The sequence below is a fragment of the Serinus canaria genome, chromosome 25, assembly GCF_022539315.1.
Source record: "Serinus canaria isolate serCan28SL12 chromosome 25, serCan2020, whole genome shotgun sequence".
NCBI lineage: Eukaryota > Metazoa > Chordata > Aves > Passeriformes > Fringillidae > Serinus > Serinus canaria.
The window spans coordinates 12,021,276-12,036,981 of NC_066338.1; the positions used below are offsets into that span (position 1 = coordinate 12,021,276).

The 15,706-nt window shown below is 56.7% G+C and overlaps 1 protein-coding gene across 3 annotated transcripts; it reads right to left on the bottom strand.

The window, feature by feature from the left end:
• Window positions 1-1,186: 1,186 nt before the first annotated feature.
• CLK2 (CDC like kinase 2) lies at window positions 1,187-15,266 on the bottom strand. Of its 3 annotated transcripts, none has more exons than XM_030232028.2 (13): window positions 15,104-15,266; window positions 11,709-11,878; window positions 8,362-8,596; window positions 6,591-6,684; window positions 6,178-6,244; window positions 5,765-5,881; window positions 5,394-5,560; window positions 4,889-4,983; window positions 4,500-4,629; window positions 3,718-3,800; window positions 3,429-3,508; window positions 3,155-3,245; window positions 1,187-1,847 (listed from the first exon to the last, which is right to left on the bottom strand). In XM_030232028.2, exons 2-13 carry the CDS (start codon window positions 11,876-11,878, stop codon window positions 1,665-1,667), a joined length of 1,512 nt encoding a protein of 503 aa, XP_030087888.1. In that variant the 5' UTR covers window positions 15,104-15,266; the 3' UTR covers window positions 1,187-1,664. The 3 variants fall into 3 exon arrangements, with proteins under 3 accessions (XP_030087888.1, XP_030087885.1, XP_050840307.1); XM_030232025.2 differs by having other exon boundaries at window positions 6,591-6,687; XM_050984350.1 differs by lacking the exons at window positions 6,591-6,684; window positions 11,709-11,878; window positions 15,104-15,266 and having other exon boundaries at window positions 8,362-8,501.
• Window positions 15,267-15,706: the final 440 nt, after the last annotated feature.

Consider the following 15,706-nt stretch of genomic DNA (forward strand, 5'->3'; position numbering starts at 1 on the left):
GGAATTTCTCTTGTGTCTCCTGGAGCGGTTATTTATAGGAATCTCCAAATGCTTCCACTCCAGCTGCCCGGGGACTGCACACTGACCCCCTCCCGGGTCCTGCTCAGCATCCCGGGAGCAGAACATGCACTGTCCCTGCCCTGTCCCCTCCCGGTGCTCAGCAGATTGCTAAAAATACTCTTAACCCTTTGAACAGACTGAGAGTGACATGTGAACCCCACAGGTGAGCTCCCACCTCAGCCCAAACCTGGAGCTGCTCCTGGCAGAGGTGGAAGCTGTGGATTTGGGTTTTGGACATCAGCATGAGTTTGTTATTTTCTTGAAGTCTAAGGTGTGACTCAGACAATTTAATTCTCCTCCTGCCTCAGTGTGGGGCTGGGCAAAGGGGCAGTGGGACAGCATCTGCCCCTGCTGCCTCGGGAGGCAGGGGAGGGGAGTTGGGTGGAGATGGCTCAGTGTCACCCTTCCGAGGCTCCCCATGCTCACTCCAGGTCAAACCAGACATTTCCTTTCCCCTCTGCATGGTGACAGCCTGGCACAGCCTGATGGTGCCACAGCAGAGCACATCTGTCACCCACACCCCAGTGAGACTGCCCCCCTGCCATCAGCTGTGACACAGCCCCAACAATGCCCAAGGAACAGCCCAAACCAAGGCCCAGCCTCCCTGCAGAGCTGGGAAGAGTCAAGAAGACACAGCCAGCCCTGGGGTGGGTGTAGGACAGCTGGATGTGAGCTCCTGAGAACCCAACAGCCATCACCAGCAGCCAGCACTGCCCAGCTAAGGCTGAGAGGTTCCTTCAGGTAAGAGAACAGAACCCCAGAACCCCTTCCTGGCCAACACCTTGGGTGTCTCTACAGGACTGCAGTGATGGAGGAACCACCATCAGTCTCAGGGAAGCCCTGTCCGAGGGCCCTACTGTCCTTTCTCTGCCTCCCACCCCAACAGTGGACCCAGGGCATGAAAAAGGGCCAGTCTCTGGTTTTCTGCCCCACAACAGCATCTACTCAGGTCCAGCTGCAGCCCTGAGGGCCAACAGCAGCTCCTACTCAGTGTAGGCTTGGGAGGAATGGTGCAGGTGGATACAGCTGGAGCACAAAGCCCCTTTCATCCCTCTCCTTCCCCCCACAGGGCACAGCAGAACAACCCCAGGATCAGCTGCTGTCAGGCCAAACCCAGACCAGGTGCTTTATTCACTTCATATTTATTTATTTTTCACAAAGACTGTACAAAATTCTTATAAAACTCTGGTGTGGGGATGGGCTATGACATTGATCCAAAAAATAATTCCCATGCAGTCCCACCAGTTCCATAACTTACAAGGAAACAGATAAGCTACAGAGAGCTGCGAGTCCTGGAGTATTTACACTGAGGAGGGCAGAACAGGAGACAAAGCAACACAGGACCAGAGGTATTTACAGCACGGACACACAGGCCCCCCTCACCTCACGAGAACGGCAGCAGCGACAGCAGGTCAGGCCCGTGGTGCTCCTAGGCCGACAGAGAATCTGGGCTATTTACAGTATCTCACATATTAACAGCTTTACAAACGTGTCCAGGAAGTTCATCTCATGTTTATAAAAAAAAAAAGCACCAAGTGTCTGAATAGAAATCACACAGGCCTCCACGGGGGCTAGAATCCGAGGGCTGGCTGGCACCTGTGGCGTCACCGGCTGATGTCCCGGCTCGAGTCCCACATTTTTGTGCTGGGCTCCATGCCCAGCATGTCAAAGAAGGGGTGCTTGAGGGCCTCAGCCAGGGTGACACGCTTGGAGGGCTCGTACTCCAGCATGCTCTCAATGAGGTCGAACAGGCGGTGATGGTCCTCGGCCTCCGAGGTCAGGTATCGCTGCCAGGTGGAGGGGGAAGGTCAGGCTCAGGGAGGCTACAACCTGTGCTGGGATGTTCCCCAGGCTCAGGGAGGCTACAGCCTGCCCTGGGATGTTCCCCGTGCTCAGGGAGGCTACAGCCGTGCTGGGATGTTCCCCAGGCTCAGGGAGGCTACAGCCTGCCCTGGGATGTTCCCCGGCTCAGGGAGGCTACAGCCTGTCCTGGGATGTTCCCCGTGCTCAGGGAGGCTACAGCCTCCCCTGGGATGTTCCCCAGGCTCAGGGAGGCTACAGCCTGTGCTGGGATGTTCCCCGGGCTCAGGGAGGCTACAGCCTGTGCTGGGATGTTCCCCGGGCTCAGGGAGGCTACAGCCTGTCCTGGGATGTTCCCCAGGCTCAGGGAGGCTACAGCCTGTCCTGGGATGTTCCCCAGGCTCAGGGAGGCTACAGCCTGTGCTGGGATGTTCCCCGTGCTCAGGGAGGCTACAGCCTGTCCTGGGATGTTCCCCAGGCTCAGGGAGGCTACAGCCTGTGCTGGGATGTTCCCCAGGCTCAGGGAGGCTACAGCCTGCCCTGGGATGTTCCCCGGGCTCAGGGAGGCTACAGCCTGCCCTGGGATGTTCCCCGTGCTCAGGGAGGCTACAGCCTGCCCTGGGATGTTCCCCGGGCTCAGGGAGGCTACAGCCTGTGCTGGGATGTTCCCCGTCTCAGGGAGGCTACAGCCTGCCCTGGGATGTTCCCCGTGCTCAGGGAGGCTACAGCCTGTCCTGGGATGTTCCCCGTGCTCAGGGAGGCTACAGCCTGTGCTGGGATGTTCCCCAGGCTCAGGGAGGCTACAGCCTGCCCTGGGATGTTCCCCGGGCTCAGGGAGGCTACAGCCTGTGCTGGGATGTTCCCCAGGCTCAGGGAGGCTACAGCCTGTGCTGGGATGTTCCCCAGGCTCAGGGAGGCTACAGCCTGTGCTGGGATGTTCCCCAGGCTCAGGGAGGCTACAGCCTGTCCTGGGATGTTCCCCAGGCTCAGGGAGGCTACAGCCTGTCCTGGGATGTTCCCCGGGGCTCAGGGATGTTCCCTGGTTTGTTCACACCATCACTCAGCCTGGAGCTGAGCTCTGCACTCCTCTATCCAGAACTGACAGATTTTCACACACCCTCCCTTCCCCAGGCACTTTCTGAACTTTCCATGCTCTCCTTGTCCTGCACTTCAGATTAAACTCAGGCTGCTGCAGCTTCCTGTTGCTGGGACAGGCAAGGCTCCCTTCAACCACCTTTCTGCTGGCCCAAACATGCCCAGAGGGAGAACCTGAGGAGGGGCCAAGCTGCCTTACCCGCAGTGGTTTGCAGTTCTCCCGAACGTAGCGTCCAGCTGAGGTGTTCTCATCCCAGTCCAGGCGGCCGTGGTAGAAATATTTCTGTTTCCTGTCAGAGTAACAGGTGGCAGCAGGTTACACCTGAGCACAACACACCCTGCAGCAGCAGCAAGGTGTCAGCCCCAGTGGGACTCAGCTGATTGGCTCCAAAGTGGGATCTCCCCCAGGGAGAAGCACTGCCCGTGGAGCAGGAGGGCTGGCACACCTGCAGTGCCCAGCTGGCCTTGCTCACCTTGTCTTCCGGACCATTCGAGAAGGAATTGGCCCCAAAATCCTCTCCATCATGGCCAGGTGCTCCCGGTTGTCATGTGTCTGGGAGAGAGAAATGTAAAGGGAAGGCATGGAATAGATTCCAGGGGTTCTGCCTCCAGCCCTGGGTATTCCCCCACCCAGAACCCCCCCTGGCCAACACCTCGGATGTCTCTACAGGACTGCAGTGATGGAGGAACCCCCATCAGTCTCAGGGAAGCAGCCAGCATCCTCTCACCAGTTGGGAAGTACCCACACAACACAGTTCTCACCTGGAAAAGGGTGAAACCCACATAATACTCAAAGATGATGCAGCCAATACTCCACACATCACAGGGCTGACTCCAGCCAAGCTCTGAAAAACAAATGTTGTTTAAATAAATTATCCAGTTACAACCCAAGAGTCCAAATCCCTCTTTCTTTTAAAAATAAATAACTAATAAAAAAAAATAAATAACATCCTATCCCAGCCAGGCTGCTGGTGCTCTGCTGGCAATACACTGCCCAGCTGGCAGCACTGCCAAACCACCAGCTGATGGTGGATCAGTAAGGTTGGAAAGGACCTTCAAGATCACCAACTCCAACCTGTGACCAATTCCCACCTGGTCACCAAGTCCAGGACACTGAGTGCCACTCGAGCCATTCCTTGGATACCTCCAGGAATGGGGACTCCAAACCTCCCTGGGCAGCCCCTTCCAATGCCTGACTGCCCTTTCCAGGAAGAAATTCCTCCTGATGTCCAACCACAGCACAACTTGAGGCCATTTCTTCTTGTACTGTCCCTTGCTCCCTGGGAGCAGAGCCCAACCCATCATGAGGAAGCTGTGGAGAGTGAGAGGGTCCCCCCTGAACCTCCTTTTCTCCAGGTGGAACAAACCCAGAATAATGACAGGGCTGTAACCATGGAGTTCCCAGGAAACAGCACTGCAGAGCTGTTGAACCAAGCACTTCTCATCTCCCAGGGCAAACCCAGAAAATTCCTGAATCATGTGGAAGCCCAACACTCCCCAGCCCAGTGGGGTACAAGGGGCACAGAGACCCAGGGGCACCTTACCCAGGATGACTTCGGGGGCCCGGTAGTGCCTGGTGGAGACGATGGTGCTGTGATGCTCATGGTCAAAGGTGGCACTGCCAAAGTCCACCACCCTGATGGCCGTGCTCTTCACGCTCCTCTCATCCCGTTTCTGCAGGGAGGACAATGGGATCCATCACCTGGCAGCTCCTCCAGCCCCTGCCTTACCCAGCTGAGGGCACCACAGGAGGGGAAAGCTTTGGCAGCCCCACACAAGCTCCCACCACCAGCCACGGCTCACTCAGCCCTGCCTGGCAGATCATGCAAAGCCCTGAAGGACTGCACAGAGTCCACATTCCCTGGGGCTGTGTCTGAGCCCTCTGGCAAGGTCAGGGACACCAAGAGGAGACCCAAGTGAGGCTGTGTGTTACCTTTTCCAGGTTGTAGGAGAGCTCGTAGTCAGAGTTCACAAAGAGGATGTTCTCTGGCTTGAGGTCAGTGTGGGTGAGTTTATTGTCATGCAGAACTGAGGGAGCAAAGAGAGTCTGGGTGAGGGGAGAGAAGTAGAACAAGGCTGCACCCCCACAAAAAAGCCATCATTGGTCCAGTTTGCTCATACTGGCACCAGTTTAAGCCACATTTCAACCTGGGTGTGAACAGCCAGGCAAAGCCCAGGCCACGATGCTTCAGTAGAAGCACAAGGATTTCTTGTATTGATCGCCTGAAGATGCAGGGGGGTGGATGCTGGAGTGCTCTGAGCTACTGCCAGCCCACAAGCATCAGAAAATGAAGAGGATTCACTCCCAGTGGGGCAGGAAGGCTCAGGCTCAGAACCACAGCTAAAACTTGTTGCTCTGGGCCACCAGTTGCAGAAGTGCAACCTACTCAGCTCCCAGGTCAGCCCAAAGCAGGGGGAGAGCATCAGGGAACACTTACACTTCACAGCCTGGCACACCTGGAAGGCCATGTGCCGTACTTGGTGGATGGGGTAAGGCAGGTAGTTGTTATCCTTCAGGAAATCAAAGGTGCTGAGCCCCAGCAGCTCGAAGGAGATGCACATGTGGCCGTGGTAGTCAAACCAGTCAAACATCCTGACACAGAGACTAACAGAAACATTCCAGTTGGGAACAGTTCTGCAGGCACCACTCAGCTGTGTCACCCCTGCATCAGCCTCCTCCTTTCCCTGCTCAGTCTGTATCTCACAGCAAGCCAAGGTGCTTCCAAAACTATCTAGATCACGTTCAAGCACCTCTTCCACCCCAGCCCTGAAACCAGCCCTTCCTGCTGAACACCAAGAGCACACTCACTTTGTGTTCTCAGGATCCTTCTCGTTGATTTTCTCCAGCACGTTGATTTCCAGTCGAGCAGCCTCTTTGTATTTCTCTACGTTTTTAATGATTTTCAGAGCAACACGTGCACCACCCCTGTGGGAGAAACAGGAAGAAAGCACAAGGTGAGACCTGAGCAGGTTAGAGGGGCTGTGCCCTGTGAAAGGGACCTTCTGATCAGCCTCCCTTGCTCAAGCAGGTTATTATTAAGGGGTGTCCACCAAAGGTGTCCTTTTCCCTCCCTACAAAACAGCCCTAAAGCTTCCCCCAGCACATGGGCAACACAAAGCGGGTGAGAGCCTGGAGCAGCAGAGGATTTTGGAAACCAAGAGACTGATTTTCACCCCCAGGCTCCCACATTATACCCAAAAGGCTCCCCTTTCCCCACATACCTCCGGTGATCCATGCACTGCACCACTCTGCCGAAGGTCCCTTCCCCCAGGGTGCTGATAATCTCATCTGGGAGGGAGAGAAGGAGAGGGAAGGAGCTGAGAGAGGGAGCAGGACCTGGCTGCAGCGATACACAGGGCAGAGGAGAATGCATTGCAACACCTAACCTGCACACAGCTGGAGAGACCGGAGCAGCGGAAGGCTGACACCGGCTGCACAAGGCAGCTGCCCTAATTCCCTGCCACTTCAGTAACAATACACAATATAAACGTAGCTTTAACAAAAGGGGAAGGAAAAGGAGAGGGTTTCTCTTTAATAAACAATGAAAATAAAATGAAACAGAAAGATAAGACAGATCTGCGACTGCGATGGGAGCTTAACTAGAGAGCTAAATTATGTTACGATTTGGCTGTACATCTTTCTTGTAGCCAGTCGCCGACGCGATAGATCAGATGCCCCTCGTCGTCGTCCTCCACACTCTTGGCCCTTCTGCTGCTCTGTCGACTCCGCTGCTGGCCCAGGCAGACAGGGAATTCATCATTCACCAATCAGATTTTCAAACCAGCGCAGCAGCCAGCGTCACGCATTGGTTGGTTTGGAAATTCACATGGTTGTTTGAGGAGGGGTTGCAGGAGGAGATTCCCAGCCAATTCATACGGCACAGAGGAATATATAACGATAGGGATATTGCAAGGGAACATGTCAAGATACAACACACTAGCTCAGAAAAGAAAAAAACAGTTTGCTTTTCGTTGTAGCAAAAAAAAAAAAAAAAGGAAAAAAAAAGAAAAAGAAAAAAAAAAAGAAAAAAATAAGAAAAAAAGAACCTACAAACAGCCCCAACCCAAACCAGAGTGACAGCAGAGCTGTCAGAGTGAGGGAGCTGAGGGGCATGGAAAGGGCTGGCTGCTCTCACTCCCACGGGGGCTCAGAGAGGAACAGCACCGGCCTTTGGGTCCTGGGGACTGCCTGAGCACGCCGAGGGCCAGAGGCCACGGGGAGGGGCTCCCCAGCCCCATGGCCGCCGCAGAGCAGGGGCAGCAGGAGGCAGGTGCTGGCTGGGAGGTCCTGCACGAGCCCAGGCTGCCCCCACAGGCACCCCTATCCCACTCCAATAACTGCCCACACAGCTTCCCCCAGCCCCGACACACAGGGAAAGATGAACTCCGAGATTTCAGAAAAGCAGCTTTAGATACAATGATCCATCCAAAATGGAAAGTTCGCAGTGACTGCCTGGGGAAGATGGACACTTCTTCCTAGACCCTCCCCCAAAGAAGCTGATCCTGGAAGGACTAACTTCCAGAAGAGAAGCAGAACCCATCAGGGAACAGGGACAGCCCTGGGATGAGGCAGATAAGAGGTTTATGCCAGAGAAGAGAAAATTCCTGCCTTCGGTTCCTCAGCTAAGTATCCCCATACCTGGGAGCAACCAGCCAGCAGACTTGGGACCCAAATCCAGCCCCCGATCCCCTCCCTGGACATAGAGCCAGAACAGACCAGACAACACTGAGAGCTCCACACACAGAGCAAAGAATGTGTCTGGGGTCTAACAGACGTGGAAGGTGATCAGCAGAACAGACAAGAAGAGAAAGCCAGGGATGCTTCCGGGAAGAGCCTGGGATGGTTCTACCTCCACTTGAGCCGAGTGTTCCAAAAGCTCTGCTCCTCCACAAAGCCCACATCAGCTGGGCCCACCCAGGAGGATCCTGCTCTGGAGCAGGGTCTAACCCTCAGAGCCAGAGCCCAAAACAGGGACCACAGGGGCAGTCACCTGTCACAGGCTCTCTGGGACTGGGACCAGCTGAGCGCTGGCTGTTCAAGCCTTGCACAAATCCTGCCTGGCTGGGGCTCCTACACAGCGCTCCATAAGCATCACTGAACGGGAGGAGATGCAGCACCACCCTGGGGACCCGCCAGCCTCGCGGGGCACTCCTGTCCTCCCACCTGAGAGAGGGCCTGAGCCACCCGTGCCCAGCTGGCACCGGGCAGCGCCAGCCAAGGCGCACAGGGACGTGGGCAGCAACGCTCTGCACCAAAACTCCTCTAAAACACACACACACACACACACACAGAGAGCTCAAGCCGACTCGGAGAGAGCGTTTAGAAAGTGAGTTTTCTACTTACCCAGCTCAGCACCTGGGAGAGAGAAAGGTTACAGGGCAGGCGCAGCACAGCAGGATACTCACCGATGAGGAGCGGCTAAAGGACCGGCTGCGGCGCCGCCTCCGCCTGTGCTTACGCCGGCTGCTTTTGCAGCTCCGGTAGCTGCCCTCGCGGTCCCGGGAGCGCCGGTACTCGTAGGAATGTCGGTACTCGGGCTCGTAGTAGGCATCGCCCCGCTCGCGGCTGTAGTCGTTGCGCCGGTAGCTGTCACAGTAACGCCGGTCGTAGGCCCTTCGGTCTGCAGAGTGGTCGTCGTAGCTGGGCACGGGGATGTGGAGGGGAGGATGTGTTAGTCCCTCTCAGAGGGATCCAGCACGCCTGAGATAGCCCAGCTACCCCGAATGGCAAAAATTTAGCAGGATGGCTTCTGAGGTGGTGTTGGAAATGGACAAAGGTTTAATAAAAGGCAAATTTAAAAAGCTCTTACAGGGAAAAGCCAAGCCAGGGCAAGAGGTTCGTGCTCTCAGAGGGACCCAGCACGCCTGAGACAGCTCAGCTACTCAAAATGGCAAAAAATTTAGCAGGATGGCTTCTGGAGTAGTGCTGGAAATGTAAAAAGGTTTAATAAAAGGCAAATTTTAAAAGCTCTTACAGGGAAAAGCCAAGACAGAGCAAGAGGTTCTTGCTCTCAGAGGGACCCAGCACACCTGAGATAGCTCTGCTACTCAAAATGGCAAAAATTAGCAGGATGGCTTCTGAGGTAGTGTTGGAAATGTAGAAAGGTTTAATAAAAGGCAAGCTCTTACAGAGAAAAACCTCTTGCCCCTGGCTTGGTTTTTGCTCTCAGAGGAACCCAGCACACCTGAGACAGCCCAGCTACCCCAAATGGCAAAAATTTAGCAGGATGGCTTCTGAGGTGGTGTTGGAAACAGAAAGAAGTTTAATAAAAGGCAAACTTAAAAAGCTCCAACAGGGAAAAGCCAAGCCAGGGCAAGAGGTTCTTGCTCTCAGAGGGACCAAGCACACCTGAGATAGCTCTGCTCCCCCAAATGGTATAAAAGTAGCAGGATGGCTTCTAAAGTAGTGTCGGAAACAGAAAAAGGTTTATTAAAAGGCAAAGTAAAAAAGCTCTTACAGGGAGAAAACCAAGCCAGGGCAAGAGGTTCCCCTGGCTTGGTTTTTGCTCTCAGAGGGACCTAGCACACCTGAGATAGCCAAGCTACCCCAATTGGCACAAATTTAGCAGGATGGCTTCTGAGGTGGTGTTGGAAATGGACAAAGGTTTAATAAAAGGCAAATTTAAAAAGCTCTTACAGAGAAAAACCTCTTGCCCCGGCTTGGTTTTTGCTCTCAGAGGGACCCAGCACGCCTGAGATAGCTCTGCTACTCCAAATGGCAAAAAAATTTAGCAGGATGGCTTCTGAGGTGGTGTTGGAAATGGACAAAGGTTTAATAAAAGGCAAATTTAAAAAGCTCTTACAGGGAAAAGCCAAGACAGGGCAAGAGGTTCTTGCTCTCAGAGGGACCCAGCACATCTGAGATAGCCCAGCTACTCCAAACGGCAAAAATTAGCAGGATGGCTTCTGAGGTAGTGTTGGAAATGTAGAAAGGTTTAATAAAAGGCAAGCTCTTACAGAGAAAAACCTCTTGCCCCTGGCTTGGTTTTTGCTCTCAGAGGGACCCAGACACCTGAGATAGCCCAGCTACCCCAAATGGTATAGAAGTAGCAGGATGGCTTCTGAGGTAGTGTTGGAAATGGAAAAAGGTTTAATAAAAGGCAAAATAAAAAAGCTCTTACAGGGAAAAACTGAGCCAGGGGAAAGAGGTCCTTGCTCCTGCTGAAACACCCCACAAAAGAGATTATTCCCTTTGTTCTCTTCTTTTTCTAGTGAATTACTGTCCAACAAATTACCTAGGCTGGACCTCTTGGCCTCTGTCCAATCGGGCAGCCCCAGGTCTGAGCTGAAGTCCCAAAGGTCCTATGAGGTTATCTTTGTACCAAATTGAGGAGAGAAACTTCTGGGCTTTTTGCCTTTTTAAGCAGACAAAGAATAATTTGGTCACTCCATCAACAGGGAGCACATTCCTGCACTGAGGAATGTTGAGGGGTTGGAGTGGACTTGAAGATCATCATCACATCTCACGAGACCAGACTGCCTTGTCCAATCTGGCCTTGAACACTGATAGGGTTGGGGCAGCCCCATCCAACCTGTGTGCCCGTGTCTCACCACCCTCACAGGGAAGATCTTCCTCATGTCTAGCCTAAATTCTCTCTCTTTCAATTTGTACCCATTCCTCCTTGTCCTATCACTACAGTTCCTCATGGAGGGTCCCTCTCCAGCTTCCTTTTAGGGCCCTTTTAATACTGCAAGGTGCTGTGTGGTCTTCACACAACCTTCTCTTCTCCAGGCTAGAAATTCTCCCAGCCCCAATTCTCTCAGCCTTTCTCCATAAAGGTGTTCCAGTCCTCTTAACAACTTCCCAGCCTCCAATGGACCTGTTCCAACAGTTCCATGCCCTTGTTATGTTGGGAACACCAAAACTTTTGCAGTGCTTTGAGGGGTGGGAGCCCAAGGCAAGAAGCCACAAACTGTCAACCTTGGGATAACAAGGGGGACAGGGGATCTGTGTCCCAGCCAGGTGAGGGACACTTGGAGATGAGGACCCCAGATCTTCCTGTACTGAAACTGTGAAGGGATAAAAGCTCAGTGGGTCCTTTGTTCAGGACCCCTCCTTGAAGGCACCAGCTAGAGCTGTTACTTTGTAATTGCACCAAGATTAAACCATTTTTTAGGACTGAGATGTCTGAGATTCTGCTGTGAGAAACCAGGGCTGAGCCAGCAAGGAAACTGGTCTGACTGGGAGTGTGGGGTGTGTAGGGAGTCAAACAGAGCAAACAGTGGGTCACTGAAGCCACTGCTGTGAAGGGGCCTCAGTCCTAGCTCAGGTGGTGCACTGCCAGAGGGGCTCCTGGGTGTCAGACAGGGAAGTTTCCCTAAGAGAGGAGTGAGGGGCTTCGGTGACAAGCACTGCCCAGGCTGTGACAGCTCAGAGCAGGCCCAGGTCACGTGGAACCTGGGTGAGTATGGATGACTAGGCCATGATTAAGGGACTGGAGCATCTCTCTTAATGAGCAGAGGCTGTGGGAGATGTGTCAGGTTAGTCTGGAGAAGACTGACAGGAAATCTCATTATTGCACATCAGTACCTCCAAGGCAGGTGCCAGGACAGTGCCCAGTGACAGGAAGTTGTTCTCACAGAGGGTGGCAGAGCACTGGCACAGCTGCCCAGGGCAAGCATGGCACCTCCCTCTCTGGAGCCATCCCAAACCCACCTGGACGTGTTCCTGTGCACTGCGTGACCCCAGAGGTCCCTCCCAAGCCAGCCCCCGTGTGACTCTGTGCAGGAGGGCAGGTGTGAGCCCCGCTCACCTCCGGGATCGGACGTGGTAGCTGTCCTCCCGCCGGTGCCGCCGGTCCCGCTCGCTGCTGCTGGACCGGGACCGTGTCCGCCGCCGCTTGTGCTTGCGGCTCCGGTAGCGCTCGTGGTAACTGCCGCGGCTGCTGCGCTCCGACGAGCGGTACCTTCGGGAGTGCGGCATCTGCGGGGACAGCGGGGACACTCAGGGGCCTGTGGGGACACCCTGGGGACAGCAGGGACCCTGTGGGGACAGCGGGGACTCCGTGGTAACTGCCGCGGCTGCTGCGCTCCGACGAGCGGTACCTTCGGGAGTGCGGCATCTGCGGGGACAGCGGGGACACTGAGGGACCTGTAGGGACAGCGGAGACACCCTGGGGACAGCAAGGACCCTGTGGGGACAGCGGGGACCCCGTGGTAACTGCCACGGCTGCTGTGCTCTGACGAGTGGCACCTTCGGGAGTGTGGCATCTGTGAGGACAGCGGGGACACTCAGGGACCTGTGGGGACAGCAGGGACCCCATGGGGACAGCGGAGACCCCATGGGGACAGCGGAGACCCCGTGGTAACTGCCACGGCTGCTGTGCACCGATGAGCGGTACCTTTGGGAGTGCGGCATCTGTGGGGACAGCGGGGACACTCAGGGACCTGTGGGGACACCCTGGGGTCACTCAGGGACCCTGAGGGGACAGCGGGGACACCCTGGGGACAGCGGGGATCCTGAGGGGACAGCGGGGACCCCGTGTTAACTGCCGCGGCTGCTGTGCTCCGACAAGCGGTACCTTCGGGAGTGTGGCATCTGCAGGGACAGCGGGGACACTCAGGGATCTGTGGGGACACTGAGGGACCTGTAGGGACAGCGGGGACACCCTGGGGACAGCAAGGACCCTGTGGGGACAGCGGGGACCCCGTGGTAACTGCCGCAGCTGCTGCGCTCTGAGGAGTGGCAGCTTCCGGAGTGCGGCATCTGCGGGGAGAGTGGGGACACTCAGGGACCCGTAGGGACAGTGGGGACACCGTGGGGACAGCAGGAACTGTCAGGCACCCGTGGGGACAGCAGGGACCCCCTGGGGACAGTGGGGACCCTGTGAGACACCCAGTGGGACAGTGAGGCACTTGTGGGGACAGCGGGGACCCCGTGGGGACAGCGGGGACCCTGTGAGGATGGCAGGGACCCTGTGAGGCCCCCATGGGGACAGAAGGCACCTATGGGAATGGCAGGGACCCTGTGAAGCCTCCATGGGGACAGGAGGGACAGTGAGGCACCCATAGGGACAGCAGGGCAGCATTAACAGCTGCATGGGACAGAAACCAAACGTGTGTGAGTGTGCCAGGGGATCTGAGAGAGAGGAGAGCAACCTCTGAGAGACCCCAGAGCCCCACAGGACAGGATGAGACCCCACCATGGTCATCTTGCCCTGTTCTCTTTCCCAGGTTTGTATCCCTTCTTCACACCCATCTCTACTGCCCACAGCTCCAGGAACAGCTTTTGCACCTTTTCTCTTTAAGCTGCCCAGGAAGGAGGGAAGCAGCACCAAGGAAGGTGAGGGAAGGTGAAATGAAGCCCTGGATATCACCAGAGTCCCTGGGCAATGTGAGAAATGGATTTACAGAAAATCCTCCAAGCCTGACAGAAGTTTCAATAGGTGGCCTTGCAAGTAAGACAAGATATTTTGGAGAAACAGATCTGTGAAAGATGCATTGTAGTGGGGCCCATGAGGGGTAATTTTAAATTATTTGCTTTAAGGTATTTACAGAATGGTGTGGCTAAAGCTGATGGGCCAAAAAATTATTATAATGCATTGTAATTAAGAACTAGTTCATTTCTGATTGTGAAGACATGAACTGTAACATCTGTATTTTCTCACTCTTCTTATGAGACTGAGAATAGAATAAAGGTTTTTAAAATGCCTCTCAGTGCTTAATCCAGAAATGGATGCCCAGAGACCAGCTCCTCAAGAGATGCCTCGGGTTTCCTGCCAGGTGACATCTACACTGGAACACAAGGGTGGGGAAGGGTCTGGGGGTGTTTGGTCTGTTCAGTTCAGACTGAAGGGAGATCTCAGAGGGCTGCAGCTTCCCCAGGAGGGACAGCTCTGGTTTCTGCTCTGTGTGACAGTGACAGCACCCCATGGAATGGCTAGAGCTGTGTCAGTGAGGTTTAGGCAGGGTATCAGGAAAAGGCTGGCTGCCAGAGCTCCAGGAGAGATTGGACAATGCTCCCAGGGATGCACAGGCTGGGATTGTTGGGGTGTCCTGGGGAAGGACATCAGTACTTGCTGATGCCTGTGGATCTCTCCCAGCTCAGGAGATTGGTGACACACATCCCTCTGTCCACGGAGAACCACCCAGGAGCAAACCCCCCCTTTCCAAAGGACACCTACAGAGCCCTGCAGACCCTCAGCTCTGCCCCTCTGGGGGAACATGAGGGGCTGGAGCCAAGGGATCCAAAGGACACCAACAGAGCCCTGCAGACCCTCAGGGGGTCTCAGCTCAGCCCCTCTGGAGAGGCTGGAGCCAAGGATATCCCGAGGTGACACGGCACAGCGAGTGCAGCCCCTCAGACCCCGCCAGGCCCTGCCCCACAGCTCTCAAACATTCCCCGCACGGATTTCGGTTCCAAGCACAATTCATGGAATCATGGAACGTTAACTGGGAGGGACCATCAAGCTCACTCAGTCCCACCCCCTGCCATGTGCAGGGCCACCTTCCACTAGCCCAGGTTGCTCCAACACTCGCCCAACCTGGCTTTAAACACCCCAGGGATGGAGCAGCCACAGCTTCTCCGGGCAATCTGGGCCAGGGCCACAGGAGAAGCCGGAGCTCCCGCGGCAATTTCCCCCATCCAAAATGCCCCCGGCTGCGTCCCCGTCCCCGCCCAGCGCTGACATCACCGCCAGGGCTCGGACAGGCCGAACCGGCCCCGGCGGCGGGGTGATCGGGGGCACGGGCCCGGTACCGCCTGCACGGGGGCTTTGCCCGGGGTTCCCCCCGAGCCCCGCGGGTTCCAGCCGCGGACTGAAGGGAGCGCGAAGGCGGCGCTGGCGGCCCGCCAAGCCCGGCTCTGTGGAACGAGCACCGGGGCTGCGTTCCGCAGCGGGGCTGGAACCGGTTTGAGGACGGTGATGGCGGCCGCGCCGGGCGGGGCCTCCGCCGTGCAGGGCCGGAAGCACCGGGACACCGGGAGAGATGGGTGGAGGGCGGGGCGGCCTCGGCGGGGAGGCCCCGACCCGGTTCCCCCGGGCCATCCGGCCCCACCGCCCCCGCGGGGACACCCAGGCCGCCGATTCCCACCGCGGCCCCGCCGGGAACCGCAAACAGGGCCCGCCCCGCGCCGCCCTCACCGGCCGCGGCCTACCCACCCCGCCCCGGCCAGCGCCGCCCCGGCCCGCGCCGCGCCGACACGCACCGTCCTCGCAGCCAGCCCGGTGCGCTTGTCCCACAGGAAATCCGTGATGGCGGCCGTGGGCCCCCGGGGCCCGCTCCAGCTCCTGCCGCCGCCGCCGCCGATCCGGGTCCTGCCAGCCCGCGGGGCCGCGCACGCACGTACGCGCTCACGTACGCACGCACGTAGGCGCGCGGAGCTGCGTCACACCAGGTGGGGCCGGTAGGCGGGGTTAGACACGAGGGGCGGGACCGGTCCCGAACTGCTCCCTCTTTAAGCCACGCCCCCTCCTCGGACCCAGCGGCGCGGACTGGGCGAGGCCGAGGGGCGGGGCGCAATCCTAGGGGCGGGACCGGGTCAGATCGCCCCGCCCATCTCGTACCCGAAGCCACACCTCTCCCTCCTGACAGCGGCGGGACAGAGCTGAGGGGCGGGGTCAAAGTATGGGCGTGGCCTATGCTGAGATCCCCGCTCATAGCCTCCAGGAGCCCCGCCCTGTGCCCGCCCACCGTCTTCAAAGTCACGCCCCCTCTTTCCCCGCTGCCGACGATGGGGCGGGGCGAGACATAAAGGGCGTGGTCCCTAGCGGGTAGCCCCGCCCCCCTCCTTGAAGCCCCGCCCCTCTTC

What these genes read in the sequence shown, in the direction of transcription:
- CLK2 (XM_030232025.2), bottom strand. Translation starts at nt 11,878, where the DNA reads ATGCCGCACTCCCGAAGGTACCGCTCGTCGGAGCGCAGCAGCCGCGGC. An exon ending in AAGGATCCTGAGAACACAAA is followed by an intron (nt 5,561 to 5,764) that starts GTGAGTGTGCTC and finishes TGTTTCTGTTAG; the next exon opens with TCTCTGTGTCAGGATGTTTG. An exon ending in AGAACTGCAAACCACTGCGG is followed by an intron (nt 1,848 to 3,154) that starts GTAAGGCAGCTT and finishes TCCACCTGGCAG; the next exon opens with CGATACCTGACCTCGGAGGC.